The sequence below is a fragment of the Primulina tabacum genome, chromosome 5, assembly GCF_025594145.1.
Source record: "Primulina tabacum isolate GXHZ01 chromosome 5, ASM2559414v2, whole genome shotgun sequence".
Lineage (NCBI taxonomy): Eukaryota > Viridiplantae > Streptophyta > Magnoliopsida > Lamiales > Gesneriaceae > Primulina > Primulina tabacum.
The window spans coordinates 10,519,162-10,539,951 of NC_134554.1; the positions used below are offsets into that span (position 1 = coordinate 10,519,162).

The 20,790-nt window shown below is 32.5% G+C and overlaps 3 protein-coding genes and 1 long non-coding RNA gene across 6 annotated transcripts; 2 read left to right on the plus strand and 2 right to left on the minus strand.

The window, feature by feature from the left end:
• Window positions 1-5,392: 5,392 nt before the first annotated feature.
• On the minus strand, window positions 5,393-6,815 carry LOC142546418 (chlorophyll a-b binding protein CP29.1, chloroplastic-like). Its single transcript, XM_075654119.1, has 2 exons — window positions 6,268-6,815; window positions 5,393-5,901 (listed from the first exon to the last, which is right to left on the minus strand). Exons 1-2 carry the CDS (start codon window positions 6,772-6,774, stop codon window positions 5,536-5,538), a joined length of 873 nt encoding a protein of 290 aa, XP_075510234.1. The 5' UTR covers window positions 6,775-6,815; the 3' UTR covers window positions 5,393-5,535.
• Window positions 6,816-7,317: 502 nt separating this feature from the next.
• LOC142546420 (uncharacterized) lies at window positions 7,318-8,271 on the plus strand. The gene is made up of 2 exons (XR_012820468.1): window positions 7,318-7,441; window positions 7,522-8,271. It is a non-coding gene; the product is annotated as an uncharacterized LOC142546420 (long non-coding RNA).
• On the minus strand, window positions 7,359-10,053 carry LOC142546419 (E3 ubiquitin-protein ligase AIRP2-like). 2 transcript variants are annotated; one of them, XM_075654122.1, is made up of 5 exons: window positions 9,481-10,053; window positions 8,876-9,069; window positions 8,600-8,666; window positions 8,222-8,456; window positions 7,359-7,599 (listed from the first exon to the last, which is right to left on the minus strand). In XM_075654122.1, the coding sequence occupies exons 1-5, from the start codon at window positions 9,491-9,493 to the stop codon at window positions 7,389-7,391; spliced, it is 720 nt and encodes a 239-aa protein (XP_075510237.1). In that variant the 5' UTR covers window positions 9,494-10,053; the 3' UTR covers window positions 7,359-7,388. The 2 variants fall into 2 exon arrangements, with proteins under 2 accessions (XP_075510237.1, XP_075510236.1); XM_075654121.1 differs by having other exon boundaries at window positions 8,876-9,026; window positions 9,481-10,051.
• A 7,262-nt stretch (window positions 10,054-17,315) lies between these two features.
• On the plus strand, window positions 17,316-19,949 carry LOC142546421 (putative flavin-containing monooxygenase 1). Of its 2 annotated transcripts, none has more exons than XM_075654123.1 (5): window positions 17,316-17,882; window positions 17,979-18,228; window positions 18,302-18,477; window positions 18,571-18,929; window positions 19,447-19,949. In XM_075654123.1, exons 1-5 carry the CDS (start codon window positions 17,445-17,447, stop codon window positions 19,802-19,804), a joined length of 1,581 nt encoding a protein of 526 aa, XP_075510238.1. In that variant the 5' UTR covers window positions 17,316-17,444; the 3' UTR covers window positions 19,805-19,949. The 2 variants fall into 2 exon arrangements, with proteins under 2 accessions (XP_075510238.1, XP_075510239.1); XM_075654124.1 differs by having other exon boundaries at window positions 17,319-17,882; window positions 17,991-18,228.
• The last annotated feature ends 841 nt before the right edge of the window (window positions 19,950-20,790 follow it).

Genomic DNA, 20,790 nt, shown 5'->3' on the forward strand with positions numbered 1-20,790 from the left:
ATTCCAATTATATCCTTTGAATCATTTTCATAATGACACAAAACATGTTAAATTAAGTCAAATAAGAGGGATTATTTCCTATTATCATCATGATTATATTTGGTATTAGATTAAATAACTAATCAAACTAACATATTAATTATGTTAATTGCTAAATATGTTAATTAGCTTTTTACATTGTTTTTATGAATACTGTTGTTAATATAAATAATCATTTTCACAATTCTATTCAAACTATTCTTTAAGAATTTAAAATTTAGATCTAATATTTTGTAATATTTCTTATTAAATTTATTACTTTGTATGTAGTAGCGTTTTTTTTTTTAAGATTAGATCTAATATTTTGTAATATTAATAATTTGTAAAATGTAGGAGAAAAAATTATGATTTAGTAGTATCATTTAATTAAAATATTAGACATAAATAATAAAATAAAATCTAAAAAATTTATTAGACATGAATTTAATCATCGAGATAAACTTTTATATGTTTATTATTTTTTAGTGTTAAATTAAAGATCACGTAATATAATATATTTATTTCAATTATTATTCGAGAAATTTTAGGGAATAAAATGGGTCAAATGTTTTTTGATCAAAAATAATTCACTGAGTTGTAATAGTGAAAAAGGTAGTTGAAGATTATAAAATAATGCAATTCTATATTATAAAATCTTTAACAAACAAGAATATTTTAAAAAATAGTGTCTTAAGATGGACTATAATAATTAAATTTATATCAATTAAATCACGATGAAATTATATATAAATATGTATTTATTTCTAACTGGTAATTTTTTATATATGAAATACAGATGGAATTTAACGCTTAACCAATAGATGATAGTGTTTTATATAGACAAGAAACTCATATATCAAGTGTCATTTCAAAAAATAATTTGGATAGAACTTTAAGGGTGCGGCGATCCGACAATATTATATCCAAATTGTGTGAAGATAAAATACTGCATCATCGCGTTCTTACACGTTTAAATGACTCTCCCCCACCTGTCGTAAAGGCGGGGGAGAGTTTAAATTAATTTCTCTGTCCCCCGCCTGTAGGGGAGGCGGGGGAGGTGAAATAATTTGCCCCCCCCGTTTGGAAGGGCGGGGGAGTAAAAGTTTTATTTATTATTTTTTTTTTACAATATTTTAATAAATTTTTGAAAAATACGGTAGATTGTTAATAGAAAATTAAAAGTGCTATGATTTGATAAAAGACCCTATATTTAACACGAATAATAAATATTCTAATGTCATGTTATTCAATCACAGTTGGGAAGTCCTGAAAATGTTCTCTTATAACGATATTTTCTTATTAATTTAACTACGCATAAAGCAAGTATTTACAATTCCTAATATTTTTTGGAAAATATCGTAAAATTTATTTTTTAATAAATAAATGTAATTAAATTACAAGTTGAATATTGAAGTTACAGATAATAAGATACTTTAGGAATTAATTGTTTAAAATTTGAAGTCTATTGTATACCAGTATAAATTAATATTTTATATGATGCGCGCATGCATACACATTCAAACATTTTATCATTAAGAAGAATAGAAAGTTTATGAAAAACCTTAAGTAAGTTGGTTTTCGATCCCACATATAGTTTGTTAAAATAGAAAATAAAGAAGATACTTACTTTACTATTTTTTAAAATAAAATAGAAAATAAAGGTGGAAAAATGAACGATTTCACTTTGCTTTTCAATTACATACACGTTTGTTAATGCTATTAAAATATATTATCTTAAATTTAAGGATGTATCCAAACGTTTTAATCTTGTACATAGGATCCATAGAAAATATAGACCTCATATACGAATAAATATGAATATTTGGATGCTCCTTTAGAATATAACATCAAATTTTTTGGGTAAGCATGAATCTCGCATTCAATAATTTTTAGCTATCGTACACATTATGTCATGAGGACAAGGTGTGAACTAGAGGGGTGGGCGTTTTGGACCCGACCTGATCGGGTTGGTTAGTTTAACCAAAATTCAGCTTCTGTACTTACTCGGACCACAAAAATATCAGCTACTCGATCTATTTATATTTTTTATATATATAATATAATTATATACTATATTATATTATATATGTATAATGTTTTATATTTTAAATTAGGAAATAAAAACTGAATCCATAATTGTACATACTTGAGAGTCGAGACTACGCCGGCAGCTCTCACAAAGAGCGTGATGATGAAACAAAAAGTGAATGGTGGAATGCAATAAATTTTGTATGACTATAAACTGAGATATGGAACTCAAAGAAGTTTGGTACCTTTTGCTTTAGGTTCTACATCATTTTCAAAAAATTCCCAATTTGATAATTCCATTACTTTTATAAAATACAAACTTGATTGAAAAAAATAATGCCTGAAGTCGGAATTGAAGAAATATCTAGGTGAAGATCGTGAGGATTATGATGAAATTTTTTCTATCATTCAGTGGTGTAAAGTTAATTCTATCAAATTTTCTATTCTTTCTCGGTTGGCACTTAATATCTTAGTCATTCATCTCTCCACTGTTGCTTTGGAAGCAATATTTAGTACAGGTGGTCATGTTTTGAATGGTTTTAGAAGTTCATTATCTCCTAGATTGTTCAAGCTTTGGTATATGCCTAAGATTGGCTAAGGTTGGATTCAAAGTCTATATGCGTGTAGGAAGATTGTACTAAAATCAAAATACTTGAGAAAGACATTTTTTCCTTTTACTTTTTCTATATTTAATCTCAATAATTATGTTTTATTTTCTAATTACTAATCTCTTTGATTTTTTATTCTTTTTATTGCATAGAATTAACAAAATCAAGGAAGGAATCAACCATAATTGATATATAATTATTAAAAAATTCAAAAATCGATTATTGTAATTTTTTAAAGTTAAAATTCATTATATTCTATTATTGAAAATTTTAAAGTTTAAATTCATTATAATTCTCTATTTTAATGATTGTCTTAGAAAACTCATAGAATTATAATATTTAAGGTATTTTGATTTGATTTTGAGTCTTTGAGTCACTATTGAATTGGAAGATGATTCATCTGGACATATGATGATTTATCTTGGAAGTTGGAAGATGCATTACCTATTGTTTAAATTTATTGTTGATGATTTGAAGAAATTGATATTTTTACTTTCGAAAATGATTGGTTAATATGCGATGGATTTTTTGTTTGTGGTGTATCCGATGTGTGTTTTCTTTAATTGAAATGTGTTTTATTTAAATTGATGGTTTTTTAACATTTTATTATTGTTTAAAAGTGATGGATTTTTGTTGTGCTGAATTACTTGCTTTTTCTATTATTACAATATATTTATCTAGACTGATGTTTTTCATATAACTTTTTATTGTTGTTGTACTATTTTCCGCAGAATATGTATTTTTGTATATATTGTTTAACCATATTAATATGTGATACATTTTTTCATTGTGATGTTTTTCTTCGAGATATGATGAAATATATTGAAAATATGTTTTTTTTTTTTTTTATTGGAGTTTGTCAAGATAGAATGAAAATACTTGGTTTATTTTTATGTTTGAAAGAAATAAAAAAGGGTTAGAATTTTTTATCTGAATTTCGGGTACCCATCGTCAGGTACTAGACGTTGTCCGAAATTTTCTGGTACCTGAACAGTCGCATAGTACGGATTTAATTTCGTGTTCGGGCTGCAAGTTTGCTGCTCAAAAATTTTTCAGGTATCTGACTCGAACTAACTGAACTCGACCTGACGCCCAATCCTAGTGTGAACTAAGGGTGTAAACGAAAAGAGCATGTTCCTGAGCTTTTTAACCCAATTCGAAAAATATTTGATTCGTATTCGAGCTGAACTCGAACATATTCAAATTTTTTTGAGTCGAACTCGAGTCCAAATTATTTTGTTTGATATTTCGCGAACCGCTCGCGGACTTTAATATTTTATTAATTTAATTATATATCAAGTAAATAAATTTGAGCAATAATTCAAATAATTCGCGAACATGTTCAAATTTTTCGAGTCGAACTCGAACTTAATTTGAATATAATTTGAACCAAAAATTCTAAAATTTTCGAATTTCGAATCAAGCTCGAACTCGAATAGAACTAATTCGAGCCGAATTCAAGCCATCAAATTTTCATCATATTCGACTCACTTAAGTTCGTTTACACCTCTATTGTGAACTCGATGGCCCCCAACATTTTTAGACTTTCAATGCACCATGAGAGCGAACTCCTCGTGGTAGAATACCTAAACGTAGCATCAAACATGGGTATGGTACATTGTAGCAAAAAGAAAAAATATGAAACATGTAAGGATATAAACATGTTAGTTGTTGATTTGAAATCCATGGTCTTACTTATCTAAAACAACAAAAATACAATTGAAATCATTGATTTGAAATCTATCAATCCAAATGACATATTAACGAATAAATTCGAAAATCAATGGAGTTCAAAAACCATTTCCAATGGAAATTTCAGATGCCATAAAATAAAATCTAAAAATTAGAAAGAACTTCAAATCCACAATTTTAACTCTATCAATAAAATACATTGGATTGATTTGAATTATAAATTTTATATCCATAAAACACAATTGAGGAATTGAAGCAATTGAAAGCTTCATCTTCATTGTATAAGGGTGGGGTTTCTCAGAAGATTTATTATTGAATTTCATCCGAAAGAAAAACAATAGGAAGTCGGGCTTCTTGGAGCACAAGTATAAAACAAGAACGTAGATATCTAAAATACTAATACATTCTTGTACTTTGTTTTGAGCTTACGAGGATCTTGCATCATGTTGATATGATACCGATGGTTATTTTATTAACAGAACGAGATATGATTATAATCAATTAAAAAATTTAAGCCAAACATTATAAAAAACAAAAATTATAATCATTTAATGTTTTACGCATTTTTTTGCTAATATCTCACGTCGAACGTTAAATTTAATCAAAAATAATTTGTAAACTCAAAATTACAATACCTAATAGGTAATTCTTTTGTAACGATATATATCTAGAGTTTATTATTGAACATCGATTCTTAAAGTCAGCATAACGAAACAGGCAACTTAAAAATCAATCATCATATTATCAATATCGACGAATGATATTATTATTTAGATTAAAGTAGATTATTCATACACTAGGAATTTTAAGGTTTGTAAAAACCATCTACAATTTGCCGACGTAAACGTCGACTTTTCAAAAGATCGACAACATTACAAATGTTCTACATCGAATGTTAAAATTAATAAAAAGTAAGACAAATTTTTTGAGATGTATTCTCTTCGTTTATAACAATACCTTCCGCAAATAAAGATGCAGCGTTGCACTTATGTATCAGAGTTCATGTTACACGGGACATGCATGCATTTAGTCACGTTGCCTAGAGATACAGAATTATAAGTTACCGACACAAACAGAAGTATTACAATCTTTACAAGGCAACAATATCCTCGCAATTGCGATTTAATACACGAGGCAATAATTAATTAATTGGCTTATAATACGTAAAAATATATAGTGGTCGTAGAGCTCAAGATAAAAGTCCGAAGGTGTCGAAAATGGTGGTGTGGAGCGGGTCGCTCAAATGGGTGGCCCAGTTGTTAAGTGGGCCTTTACCCGTGGCAGCAGCCTGCACGGCGAAGCCCAAGAACCCGACCATGGCAAGGCGGGCGTGCTTGATCTCAGCCAGCTGGAGGGTGGCCTTCTTCTCCGGGTCGGATGCGAGGCCCAACGGGTCAAAGTAGGATCCACCAGGATACAGCCTTTTCTCCGGGTCGAGCTCGGCGTTCCTCTGGAACTCGATGTACCCAATGAGCAACACCTCAATCCAGATCAACGTGGACATTGAGAATGGGAGTGGTAGCCCAAGATATGAGGATCCGTCGACCAACTCAACCTGGTTTATTCAAAGGTTTATAAAATAATTATGATAAATTTCAATCAAAACAATATGGCTAAGACGCTAACGGCTAACCTATTTCTTTTCACATAGAACATGCACACACGTGATATAATTGACTATACCTAATTTTTTATATTCGTTAAAATTATACTCAACTCAAGCATTTTGCCAACGAACTATCAAATTCATCAACTATTTTTGTCCGAGTATATTTGTTCCAATTGAACCTAAAACCTGAACTCAGTCTCAAACTAGGGATGTGGAATGAATGCACAATTTAACCATTTCTTGGTTTGAAGAATGACAATTAGTACAAGTCATTTGCAAAAGGATAATCATTGGTATTTGTAAAAAACGTACCTTTCCAGCATCTTGCCAGGTAATACCGGTGAGCCACTCAACAGTGATGGCGCCAAGAGTGGCGAGCATGGCCCACCTGCCGTGGATCAGCTCGCATTCCCTGAACCTCTGCAGCCCGAAAACCTCGCTGTAAGGCTGAAACGGCGTCGATTTCACGTCGGCGAGCTCGGTTCTGGTCCCGATAATGTCACCGGCGGGGTTCTTGGCCAGGTTCTGGTCCAGCGAGTCCAACTCGAACTGCAGGTATTCAGCGGGCTTGCCCAGACCAAACGGGTCGAACCCGTAGTCTCCGATAAGGGACCCGTCGAGATAATCGGGAGATGTGGCGCCGGGATACCACAAAGGCCGATCAGGGGAGAACTTCTTTGCGGGTTTCTTGGCGGCCGCTTTCTTCTTTTTTCCGAATGAGAACGCAGCCTGAACCCTGACCGACCCGGAGCGGGATACCGGGAGGCGGGTGCCGATGAAGGAGGATGCCGCGGCGGCGGTTGTGGAGGCGGCGGCCATTTTGCGAGGAAGATAGAAATGGAGTTTTGAGTTATGGGTGCAGGAAAATGTGGTTGAGAGGATATAGAGCAGGTTCTTGGTGGGATGGAGAAACGATAACCGTTGGATTCTGGGAGTGAATCCATCTGAGAGTGGTGGGAGTCGGCCTTATCTAATTCTTATCTGGTCGTACACGTAGGCTGGCTTCCTGTGGTTGACACAAGTGCTGGAGATTACAAATTAAATATCTTTATCTCAAAGGGAGAGAACTCATATCTATACATACACCAAGTTTTTTTTTTTATCTTATCATAATATTATATATTTCTATACTTATTATGTACATGTCATCACAAGAATATATTATATCTATTCCTAGAAAATTTTCTCAATTGATCAAATATAAGTTCCTAAAAAAAATTGTCAGAAGTGGAACATTGGAGAGGATATAAAGGTTGAATTCAATCCACAATTAAAATCTTATATATGAAGAAGTTGAGTTGCTGTGTACAGTGTACAACTACTAAATAAAGAAATACTTACAAACGAACTTCACACACACACATATATATACATACATACATAAGAAATGTTTGAAATCTACACAAAGAAAGTGGGCACGCCATGCTTACAATTCACGGAAAATGAGGGTCGTAGGAAACCAGCATCGGATTGGGTACAATTAGAGGTAGCTTGTCGATATACAAGAACAGTCTCTTCAGATTTTCTCTAGCAATGGTTGATAAATCAACAATGTCGCTTTTGCAGGTGTAGATCCAAAGCTCCCCGGAATTCACTCTCTTCAGACTATCCCGACAGAATGGGCATGACTGGGATCGAAAACACCTGTGAAACGAAGGAAAATTTCAAGAAACCGAAAGCATGATGAGTCGAAATGAAACGTGTCAAATGGTGTCTCTCATTCTCCTTGTTTTGTGCAAAAGACCTGATTTTCTAGAGTCTCGAGTCTAGATCATTCGTCAAGGGAACTTGTATTTCGGCTGTAGGGGACCAAATCACAAATTCGAAATCTTCTACTAGTATTTCACCAATTACAATGGGGTCAATTCTACGAAATTCCTGTGGAGGTAAGAGTTATTTTGGAGAGTTGAGTTCATCACCCTTGTATCCACATAGCTCCACCCCTTGTACATTCGACGAATTTTATAGCCTCATACTTTTTAGGCATGGCAACCAAAACTCTTGCCATCTAAAAAGAACTTGGTTTTTTTACATTGTCCATCCCAGTTACTAATGTGAGTGAAGAACTCTCGGGGTCATTTAAACTCAAATTCTTGACACCGAGTCTTAAATGCAACCATCGATGAATCCCTCGACAATTTTTATCACCGGCAAAAAGAAAACAAGTGGAAAGACAAATATTCATGAACACTTCATATGATCAACCTGAGCCGAAACTTGTAACATTAACAATTTATGTAAAATGAGGGCACAATAATGTACTTACCAGTTATTGTAGCACTTGATACACAAAGAATGAGTGCAACTGGGCAGGACAACCTTGGTATTCATATCCATGCAAATACCACATTCTTCATCTCTCTCCATTTCGATTTCAGACAGCTTGCCTTTGCTCATTTCATCGCTTTTCCTGTACTTTGTCCCACAAATCTCTCGTTGTTTCCTCTCTTCGACATCAGTTATTCCTCTTTGAAGTTGCAGCAAAGACGGGAATATCACACCTACCAAATTTATACCAGGCATGCATGATACATTTTTCGAGCAGAATGTCCGAAAATAAGAGAGTCCAAAAGGTAAAACTCGATAGCAAAAATTTTTCTGGACATGGAAAATAACGTAATGTCGAAGCTTTAAACACCCTCACCATAAAACTCCCGTAAACTAGCTTTCCGTTCGTGAACTGACATGGTTGTCTTACCATCCTCGTATGCCTACAGTTACCAACGTTTCATCAATTTTAACAACACAGCATGATGCAATACATACGAATCACAATTGAAGCATACTCATAAAATTTTGTGTCTTTTTCATAAAAGAATTCTAATTCTTGCTCCATTCTCAACATATCAAATCCATACTCCTACCAAAACCGCCCCCACATGAATACCCATTAATCGAATTTTCTAAGGCCTGAGTGTACCTTGTAAATAAGGATCCTAATCAAACCAAGTGCACCAGCAAGGTGACAATCAGTCCATTGAACAAGGAAGAGGAAAACATGGGCACAAGGGCTGTAAGACAGCCGCATCTGCAGGCAGGCACCGTCGTATTCCCCCGGATAATCCGAAGCCCTGTATCTCAATTTAACATAGAGTGCATCCAAAAATAGAGCATCTATGTCACCAAATTCAAACAAACTTGCAAGAAAAGTAGAAGTACAACCAACTACACCATTGATTATCTTTAAAGTTTAAAAAGGTGGGCGCCTATGATGAATACTTAATACTCAAAACGATAAAAAAAATCAACATCTTCTGAATGTTAAACAGTTGCTTTTCTGGTGAAAAACAAGCAAATTATTAACCCATAAATGATAAATCCACGAAAAAAAAACCTATCGTATCGTGTCCATATCATAAAATTGTCTTCAAATTTGGATTTAAAATTAGGCAGATCACAGTAATTTCTGTAAAAAAGGGTCAAAACACAGAAAAAAAAGAAGAAGAAAGAGCCCCCACGCAAAATCACCAAAACTAAAAGACAAATAATGAAACAAATCTATTGTTCAGGGAATGAAGCACATACAGAGTGTTGGCATGTTGAATATCAGCTTCAAGCGATTTGAGAGAATCTTTGAAAGACTTCCTCATTACCCTCCACTCTGTGTTCTCTTACTCCCATTCAATACTGACCAAAATATTTAGTTTATCCACCTTCCAAACCACAAATTCCTCACTCAAAAACACCAGATAAACTCCCCCACCATCTCCAAGACTCCACCTTTTTTCCACATAAAACCTAAAACCCAACCCCTTCACAAGAAACAAAAGAACACCAAACTCGTAAAACCCACGAAGAAAAACGACGAATCTTTAAACTTTGTTCTTTATTTAGGAAGAGAAAAAACTGGAATTTGGTAAGGAGCAAGCTTTAGAACCGGGGGTTTCTTGGGAAAGGGACTAAAGAGCTCACACAACAGGCAAGGCAACTGCACGCTCATGCTTTTTTCGCTTGGACAACACGCTTCAATTGCGGCTATTTGTTTGATGAATTTAAGGTCTTTTGATTTTGTGTTATTATTATTATTCTTTTTAAAAAAAATTATTTCTTGTTTCGAGTTGAGGGAGGAGATTGACGAAGTAATGCGTTTGGTGGATGCCGTGTGTATATGCTTGGTAATTGATATTTATTTATCATGGCCACTGTTTGATTATTTCAATTAAAAATATATATGCTAAGAAGCTTCACATTCCATCTGTCCAATACTCTTTTCAAATCTAAAAATATTAATATATATGTCGTACTAACCATACGTTTTAATTTATTGTATATAACTTAGCTTGGTTTTCTACTCAAACCATTTGGATCGGGTCCATTTATATGAATATGTGTCACTATAGTATATGTACACAGTACACATATATCTATCTGTCTATGTTTGGAATTATTCAAGGATGTAGTATAGAAAAAACCAATATTGTAGCCAACTATGTGCATCACATACCCTGAATTTTAGTTGAGTACCGACTCTTTTTAAAATGTACGTCTCTTCCTCCCTCTTCTTATCTCCTTTTTCCCCATAACCATGTGTCCCAAATCCGCCGAATAAAAATATGTGTTTTACTGGTTCGTTACTTGGGCAAAAATTCACGACTTATATATAATCAGAATACAACCGTGGAACACATGTATAGCCTTCTCAGCCATTGCTACTTGGTTAATTTTACTTTGACAATGTCATATTTCATCTATATAGTTTTTACAAATTATTCTAACTTCTTTGATTAGAGTAGATCTCTTCTGAGATGGTCTCACGAATTTTTATCTGTGAGACGGATCAACCCTACCGATATTCACAATAAAAAATAATATTCTTAGCATAAAAAGTAATACTTTTTCATTAATGATCCAAATAAGATATACTGTCTCACAAAATACGATATATGAGATCGTCTCACACGAGTTTTTGTCCTTCGATTATATGGGTGGGTATGACTGCCATGTTTTTTTTTTTTAAAATAAACAAATCAATATTTGTTGCTTAATTCATTTGAATCACCGGAGAATCTCATCCCCTCCCCCGAATAAATCAGCCCCATTTGAATTTATAATATATCTCTCTAGAGTAACTATTGGGGTGGTCTAACATGTTATTTGATAGACAGAAAAACCCGTTAAATTTCTCCAGAATTTGCATATAAAATATTCAGCATCTAACTTTTTAATATATATATACACACACATTGTGTACCAAGAAACAGGGGTGAACATTCGGTTAATTCTACCAAGTTTTTTTTAGGCTAACCAGATCGAATGTATAGCTAAAATCGAATTAACCGATTTTTTTAAAAATAAAATAAAATAATTAACAATTGATATCAGATTTTTATCATAATAATAAATATTATGCATAAAAAGTTTTTTTTTAAAAATTATGTAGAATATTAAATATAAAATATTAAACAAATTTTATAAATTAGATGTAAAGTTTAATAAAAAAAAATAAAAATTTAATTATAAAATAATTCAGTTAATCGATTTTTTAACGAAAACCGAAACTGAACGGATTTTATCGATATTTTCAAAATTAAAACCAATTTTTCGAATTAACTAAATCAAATTTCCAAATTAATTCATTTGAATCAAATTAATTTGACTTAACCTATATAATGCCGACTCTTACCAAAGACCAACAATATCAATTATTAAAGGGTGAAACCCATATGTGAACATCATCAATAATGCCAACGCTATATTGTGATTTATGATTTGCCAACCATATGATTTGGCATATACCTTTCTGGAGAGACGTGACTTATAAAAAATAGTCCACACCCCATCATCACTTCAAGTAATTATAATAGTTGTATTTAAAAAAAAAAAAAAAACATTTATGATTTTAAGTAGGGAGATCATACTTCTCTTGTTGTGATAACAGAAGCATCGAGTAGGCCTGGCAGTGGTCAGGGTCTGGCCCCGATCCGAACTGGACTCAGCTCGTGTTCAATGCACTTGTTAATTAGGTCAATGAGTTTGACCTAGAACAGTTATTATGACCGTCCAACAACGGCCCGATTACAGTTTATGGCTCCGAAACCCGGGTTGACGAGTCTAGCCTGGCGGGCTGACTCGCCATCGCAGGGTTGGTATTTTTTTAAATATTTTAATTTTTAATTTTTTTAAAAAAAATATGACCATAAATCATTGGTGGATTTTGCTTTTTTGTAAGATTTTTTTTTTTATATTTCACATTAGATTGTTTTTATTAGTTATTTAATGCAATTAAATAAACATGAATAAATCATTTGTCAAAATTAATAAAATACTTACCATATCTTAAAGGCTTGTATTTTCACAAATTATTTTCTTAACTATTTAAGCAAAGTATAGACTATAATCTCACAAAATCACAAGTCTAAATATATGATAAATAATAATGAAGAAATATCATTCAAGTCAAAGAATAAATACATTGAATGAGTAGGTTTAAAAATTAAACGTGTCATCAATTGCATCGGGAATAATGATCATTTAGGCACTCGATGCTCATTTTACAATTCTCACCAGCATATAATAAAAAAATAATGAATTAATTAAACAAAAAATTATCATGAAAACCATCAACTACAATATCAAATCCATATATACATACAAAATAACTTTTTGTAATAGACACAAACGTACAAGCATTTTTTAAAATTTTGTATTTTAAAAATAATTTTTTAACAAATTTTCTAAATAAAATAATTAAAATTGAATCGGGTCGAAGCCGGTCCCAAGCCTAGGCCAGTACCGCCGATTCTATAACCCGTCCTTAACCTGCGACGAGCAAGCCGGTTAAGGATTAGGATCCCGCCGATTCTGTAACCCGTTCTTAACCTGTGACGAGCAAGCCGGTTAAGGATTAGGATTTTCTAGAACTGGACCCATCCCCAAGCTTCAAGTGGTAATTAGTTAGGTATATAATTTTAATTTATGTTACCTTACTCGATTTTATACATAAAATAAAGATAAGTTCATTAATACAGTGAACTACATATAAAACTTTCATGTAAAAAAATTTATCACTAATTTGATACGTGCATGATATATTTGGTATGATTAATCAAATGGCAAATTAATTAAACTATTGTGATTTAACCAATCCACAATTACGTCAATTAAAATTTTTGTGATCCCGAATGGTTTGAACCCAACAAGTGCTAAAAAATGGAGTATGAAAAAATTCGAAAATTTACAATAAAATAATTTGATTCAAATTTAATATTATTATCTAAAAAACCCATGATGGATTGATTATAATCGAATACCCAAATTTTCAAACCGACAGTATAAACCTCCTCAAAAGATAACATATTTTTTTCCAGGAAACCAATGTCTTGTTTTCGAAATTTAATATATATTTGTTGTTGTGTCATAAGAGAGATGAATTAATAATTGATAATCGAGATTGAATAAGAAAATGAATATGTCTATTGTGAGACGGTTTTCCGAATCTTTATCTGTGAGGTGGATCAATCCTACCGATATTCAGAATAAAAAGTAATATTCTTGGCATAAAAAAAATAATATTTTTTCATGGATGACCCAAATAAGAGATATGTCTCACAAAATACGATCTGTGAGACCGTCTCACACAAGTTTTTGTCTAAAAAAAGTATACAAAAGCAAATGGAATATAAAGGAATTTAAATAAGTAATAAGCTAGCATGTGCAATATTACATTATATAATAAATAAATACAATGTTAATGTTCTTTAAAATATATCATGGGTCAAAATTTCTAAAACAATATTACTTTTTTTTTTCCCTTTATTATCTAGATGGAATTGGAATATAAATTTATGTTTTTTGATAATTTCTAAATTAGTAAGATATTTTAAGTAATAAACTATGTCTACATCAACGATAACAATTCCCACCAAATATCTTGCAAAACTAATATATTATATATTGTGCGATTCCAATATATGTTTCACAAGTGGCTATAGATTCCTTTTAATTTGCATATTTTAGACTAACATATACGCATCTAATAAAATATATTATCCTGACAGATCTCGCAACAATACCATTAAAAGTTTTCAATTATTCAAGGTTGATATTATTTAAATATGTCGGGAAGTATTAATTGGTTTTTTTTATGGAATATGGTTGTAACCTGACACTTTTGTTTTTATACAATTTAAATGGTTGAGTTATGGGAATCATTCGATATAATTTTTGATGAAGTGATAAAAATTAAATTTTACATTTGATATCAAATTCAATGGTACATATCCGATTTTATAAGTTGTAACTTATATCGTAGTCGAATTATTAGGAGCTTGATCGTTGAAAATAATATATTTTGCTAGAAGAGTGGAATGTTACTGTATGATAAATCTATGCAAATTAAAATGTATATCTTTTATAGAAATCGGGAAGTATCTTATGTTTATTTGCTGAGAGGTGATCATATTACTCACTCACCCTTTCCAGTCAAAAACGAAGATGAGAAGAAAAACGAGATCGAATAGAACCAAATTTTTGGGAGGATAGATATGTGATAACATGTGTATGATCGAGTGCTTACCGTTTTATCAAAATATATAGCTGGTGGTAATGATACAACTCAAATCTTTTAAACCGCACATCAGCTCAAGTATCACGGTTCGATCGTTCTGCCAAGCAATGACAATTATTACACCAACAACATGAATTCGCTATTGATAGTAATATAATAATTATATTTTAGTTTCTTTTGTTTTCGTTGTTATATTGATGATTTAATGATATGAAGATAACATTTTATAGTATATATGTAATTAAATACTGGTTCAGAATTTCTGTGTTATCGAGTTTTGTTATTTTCAAATTTTTATTCGGTGTTAGAGTCGATATCACCGGGTCCGGACATTGGGCATGACATATTATCAAGTACACTAATTATATGCATATATCGTTTAATAATGTTGTATATTGTATTAAAAAAAACATATCTCAGAAGCGTGTAATGTTTTGATTGAATGGTTGATTGCTTTCTTTGATTGATTTAATGAGTTTAATAAACCGAAATGAGGCCACTCCATGCTGTCGGACAGAACGAAGGAAACGAAGCAGAAATGTGAAGTAAGTTTATGATATAGTTTATTTTATTTTATTTTAATATTATTATATTATGTAGATATGAAAATTGATATATTTATTGATTATTTAAAACTAACATTTAATCACACAATTATTTTAACAAATGGTGTGGATCTTATTGTAATTTTCTTGACATCTTCTAAAGATATTTCTATTTCGAACTTTATATCTCTCTAACGTAAAACTATTTTGAAAAATTATATATACTATTAATTGAAATATTGTTTTTACTAACTATTTAAGATATTTTATTTAATTTTTGGGTTCAATAATTTTCTTACATCCCCCACACACGTGTGTTGATTTCCAATTTGGTGAATGATCGACAATTTGTATACGAATATCATCATCGCCGACCTCCCAATCAAATGATTGTACACTCTAACCAATGATCATACACCCTTTCATATTTATGAGCATTTTAAAACTATTTAGTTATGTATAAAAATAATTTATCTTTCTCAAATATTAAAATTATCTTTTTTTGGTAAATATATCGATGAAAATATCTTAAAATATCAGGACTATAGTGAAATATTATTGGAAGCCAAAAAAATTAAAGTTTCTGGACCAAAATTCAAAATATGAAAAATTAGTGGAAAAAAAGTTATTTCTCTTATTTAAATTAATAATTAAAATATAATGTATTATTTTTTAGTTAATATTTTTATAAAATCTTTAAATATAAAGTCTAAATAAGTTAAATAAATAATAATACACTATAAATTAACAAAAATATAATTAATTCAGTAAATATCATTCTATAAAATTCATACTGTAAATAAAAATATAGATAAAATTATTATTAATCAAATTAAATTTTTGTATAGTTCAGTTTTAACATATATAATTAGAAATTAAATCATATAAATTTCTTTTTTAACATTTGTATTATCATTATCATTATAGCACATTGTCGCTAGTTTCGGGGTCAATTACATTGATACTAATTCTCAAAATTAATTGATTTCTCACATATCATTCTTAATCACAATGACATACCTTTCGTTCCACTCCTTCCATTAATCTGTCAATTTAAAATATGTCAGATTGAGGTCGTGTTTGATCTCCTCTTTATATTACCAAATTATGTTAGACGTCTCTCCCTAATATTATCATATATGTGAGCTACACCTAAATAGCCTACATTTCTTTCATTCATAATTCCATCTTTGCGCGTTTTCCCACACGTCTGTCTTAACATACGCATCTCTCCTACCGCCGTCTTATCCACATGTAGTTCTGTAGTGACCACACGCTCTGAGCTATAAAGTATAGCTGATCGAACAATAATCAGATGTGTCAGTGTCAAGAGGCAGGACATTGACGACCATCTTGCCATAAGTAACAACCGATCACAAAAAACAATATCATCATTACTTTTATAATATAAACAGTCAAGTTTACTTGATCCTAAATGATTTGATCCACTTTAACATTTTTTTGCACAAGTACTCAATATATATTTTCTATATTGCACTTTTCTTTGTAAAAAACACTCGACTGATGTCGGAGTGGCTAATCCGAAAAATCTTCTGGTGCCCAACTAATGTTTTTTGTTCTTAAGGTGTGCATATTCTTCAGCCCAAATATCATCTGTCCGGTTTCGAGTGTGCCCGAGAAGAACTTACCAGACCCAGTGAATCGCCCACCCAGCTCACTCGATTTACCGGGCTATCATCATTGGCATCGTCTATGTGAAATCAGATCTAAGACTACATATGTTTTCCACACGAAAATCAGTGCGGATGGACGATTCCCGGATAGAGACCACATATTCAGAGGTCATCAACTCCCCGAGCACAATTTCACAATCAATACAAAACAACTAACCCAGTGGATAGTTGTGGCCATACAGAAAGTCATTGAGGAGAAATTACCTCGCGACAGTAGTCACGTACACCTAGAAGAGAGGTTTGAGGATGAGTCCTTTCCTCGGGACAGAGCGAAGAAGTAGGAAAACTCTTAGGAATGTTCCAAGGCCCTCACTATGGCATATGAACTGGAAAATATTTTACGGAAGAAGATAAAAAAGTTGAAAGACAAATCGAGTCCTCCCGAATTGCTCGAATCCATCCAAGATGGTGTCTTTTCTTCGTCTGATAGTAAATGAGCCATTACATGCCCATTACAAGTCGACAGAAGTTAGAGAGTATGACAGAAACATCGATCCCGAAAATATTTGGTCTGGTTCGAGCCCTCATCCCATAGTTAAAAAAATCTTTTTAAAAAAACAAAAGATGAAAACGCGCTATTTTCATGAAAACATAATTTATCGAATTCTGCGTCAGATAGATCAAAAGAGACAAGAAATATACTATACAATAATGCCAGCCCGAATCAAGTTCTTAGGTGGAAAATCTTTAGTTTTTATGATAGCCGCATAAGAAATTTCTCTCAAAATTTCCAAGATTTCATCAATGGAGAAAAGGGTAGCAATCATCGGAGCAGGAGTCAGTGGCCTTCTTGCCTGCAAATGCGCAGTATCCAAAGGGTTCAAACCCATTGTTTTTGAAGCGAAAGATCAAGTTGGTGGGCTCTGGACGCAAACCATCGAGTCCACCAAACTTCAGAATGCGAAACCATATTACCAATTTTCCGATTTCCCATGGCCGGATTCTGTCAAAGAAATGTTCCCCCACAGTTCCCAGCTTCTTGAGTACATTCAATCTTATGCTCAACATTTTGATCTGTTGCAATATGTGAAATTCAACAGTGAAGTGGTTAGTATTGACTACGTGGGGGAGTCTGAAGATGAGATTCAGTCTTACGAATTGTGGGGTGGAGATGGAAAAGCTTTCGGATCCAAAGGGAAATGGAATCTGAAAGTTCATCACACGAAGGAGGATTCGACGAAGGTAATCGTTCTGAATTGTGTGCAATTTGATGTTATTGTTGTGTAGATAATCAAGAATAGTGATAAACTGCGGGCTGAATTTGTGATATTATACAAGCTATGTTGGCAGGTGTATGAGGCTGAGTTTGTGATACTGTGTATTGGAAGATTCAGTGGATTAGCAGACATCCCGGAATTCCCCGAAGGCCACGGCCCGGAAGTGTTCTCAGGGAAAGTAATCCACTCGATGGATTACTCAGCCATGGACAATGCAAGTGCTGCAAATTTCATTAAAGGAAAGAACATTGTGGTCATAGGTTCTGGGAAATCAGCAGTCGACATTGCATTCGAATGTGCTCAGGAAAATGGTACAAAAATTCAAACTGTTTCGTTCATCTAATGCGTAAATGATTGAATTTTAATCGATTACTCGGTGATCAGGGATCGAGAAACCGTGCACTATGATCCAGAGAACCATTCATTGGATGCTTCCTGATGCGGAACCATGGGGAGTTAACTTCGGTTATTTGTTTTTCAACCGATTCTCAGAGCTAATGATTCATAAACCTGGGGAAGGGTTCTTTCACAACATCTTAGCATTTCTACTTACACCTTTGGTAATCCTTCGACCAATAAAACTTGTGCTGTTGATCAATGGATTTCAATATTCAAAATTTATGACTAGTCCATGTGCTTCTTTTACCTTGTAGCGATGGGGCATGTCGAAGTTTGTTGAGAGCTACCTTAGATGGAAACTTCCCTTAAGAAAATACGGGATGATACCGAAGTGTAGTTTTGTTGATGAAATATCTTCTTGTACGATATTTTTCCTACCAGATAAGTTCTTTGATGGAGTTGAAGAAGGGAGCATCGTTTTGAAGAAATCAAAACGTTTTAGCTTCTGCAAAGAAGGTTTGCTAGTCGATGGAGAGGTCGATCCCTTGAAAACGGATGTCGTGTTTTTTGCCACGGGATATAGGGGTGATCAAAAGCTCAAGAATATCTTTGCCTCTCCAAATTTCGCTAACATCGTTGCAGGAACTCCCACCTCATCAGTTCCTCTGTATAGGTAATGTTGCTTATCTTAGACTGTTGAACCAAGTGTCATTGAATAACTTTCTTGGGACAAGTTTATATTAATGAAAGCCGCAGGATTTTACGTGGAAAATACTTCTGAAATTGAAAACTTTGTGTTCGTTCCAAGCGGTTGGGTTCTTTTTGTTGAAATTATTTAATTATCTTTGTCATTAATACTTTGTTTCAACACACTACACATACTTGATACTCTGTCACTAAGTATAGATACAATCATCGATGGGTGTTACTCCGAGTGTTAAGGAACTTGATTCCCCTTAAGCAGCATGTCAAGTTCCACTCTTGTGAATAAAGAAATATATACTGGGAAAGCTTCTGACTTTAATAAGGTTGTCTTCGCTCAACTCTGGATCAGTTTGGCCAACGTGGCTCTGAGAACACGAGGCCTATGCCCCCGAAATAGAAGCTTCACTTTCCCTTATGGTTTGGCAGGGACAATTGTATTTCAATTTATGATTTATTGACTCCTAGACTATGTCGGTTTAATGCAGACAAATGATCCATCCAAGAATCCCTCAATTAGCAGTTGTGGGCTACTCCGAGTCGATCGCGAACCTCTACACATTCGAGATGAGATGTCAATGGCTCTCATTCTTTCTTGATCAAAAGTTTCAATTTCCAAGTGTGAAACAAATGGAAAATGATGTCAAGATGTGGGAGAATCATATGAAGAAGTATGCCGGCAACAATATGTACAGAAGAGCTTGTATTGCCAGCACGCATATTTGGTACAATGATCAACTCTGCAAAGATATTGGGTTCAATCCAAGAAGAAAGAAAGGGTTCTTCAAAGATTTGTTTGAGCCTTATGGAATGGCAGATTATAAAGGATTAGATCCTAAGTCGTAAATTTCGCCTATCAGCCCAAAATATTTGCTTTATCGGATAAATGGCACCTAGTATATGGTTCTTAGTTTTACTTTCTGGTAACATCATGTGATAATATGGTCTTTCAACAGGTCTAATGATCGATTTTATGGCATTCAGATTGGATTATCCATATTTTGAGGGGTCGGGTGAACTATAATAAAAAATGGGTATAATGTCTACCAATCACCATTCTGGTTCCAAGACATATGAGATCACAAATATAAGATATACTACCGTTGTGTAAGTGTAATGTTACATTGCGAATATATCAACGGTTATCATTGATCAAAATATACGACTATAATTAATCATGACTATTGACGATAGATTATTATTATTTTTTGAAACAACTGACGAGAGATTATTATTATTTTTTGAAACAACTGACGAGAGATTATTTATGTAGCAGTAATCATGACTCATGTGAACAATAATTTCTATTTTGTTGGGATTATCAGGGTGGTTAGGTATTTGACCCACCCTAATTAAAAAAATCTGTTTTTATTTATATTTTCATCAGCTATAAACCCATAGTCTCACAGTTGAGATTATATCTAATTTAATAATATCGGGTAATTTTTTGATTAAAAAAAGAGTATAAAAAAATAATATTTGAGTGTTTTTAGAATATATTTGAGTTTTTTTTTTTAAAAAAAATTGTATGTTATTTCATTTTTAATTAAAAAATTGAAAATGATAAAATACTATTGAATTTTCTTTAAACTTCATTGCCCTCTATAGTTTTACAAAAATAATATTTGAGTAACACAAATTTGAACATTTTTAGAGAATATAATAGCTCTTAGCAATTATTCATTAATGTTTAGATACAGAAATTCTAAAAAATATTTTTTTTCTCTAAAAAAGTGTATACTACCACGTTTCATCCTCAAAACCCGATTAAAAAAAATTTTAAATAATTTCCCAACTTGACATTAAATTGTTTTTACAAGCACCATTTAGTG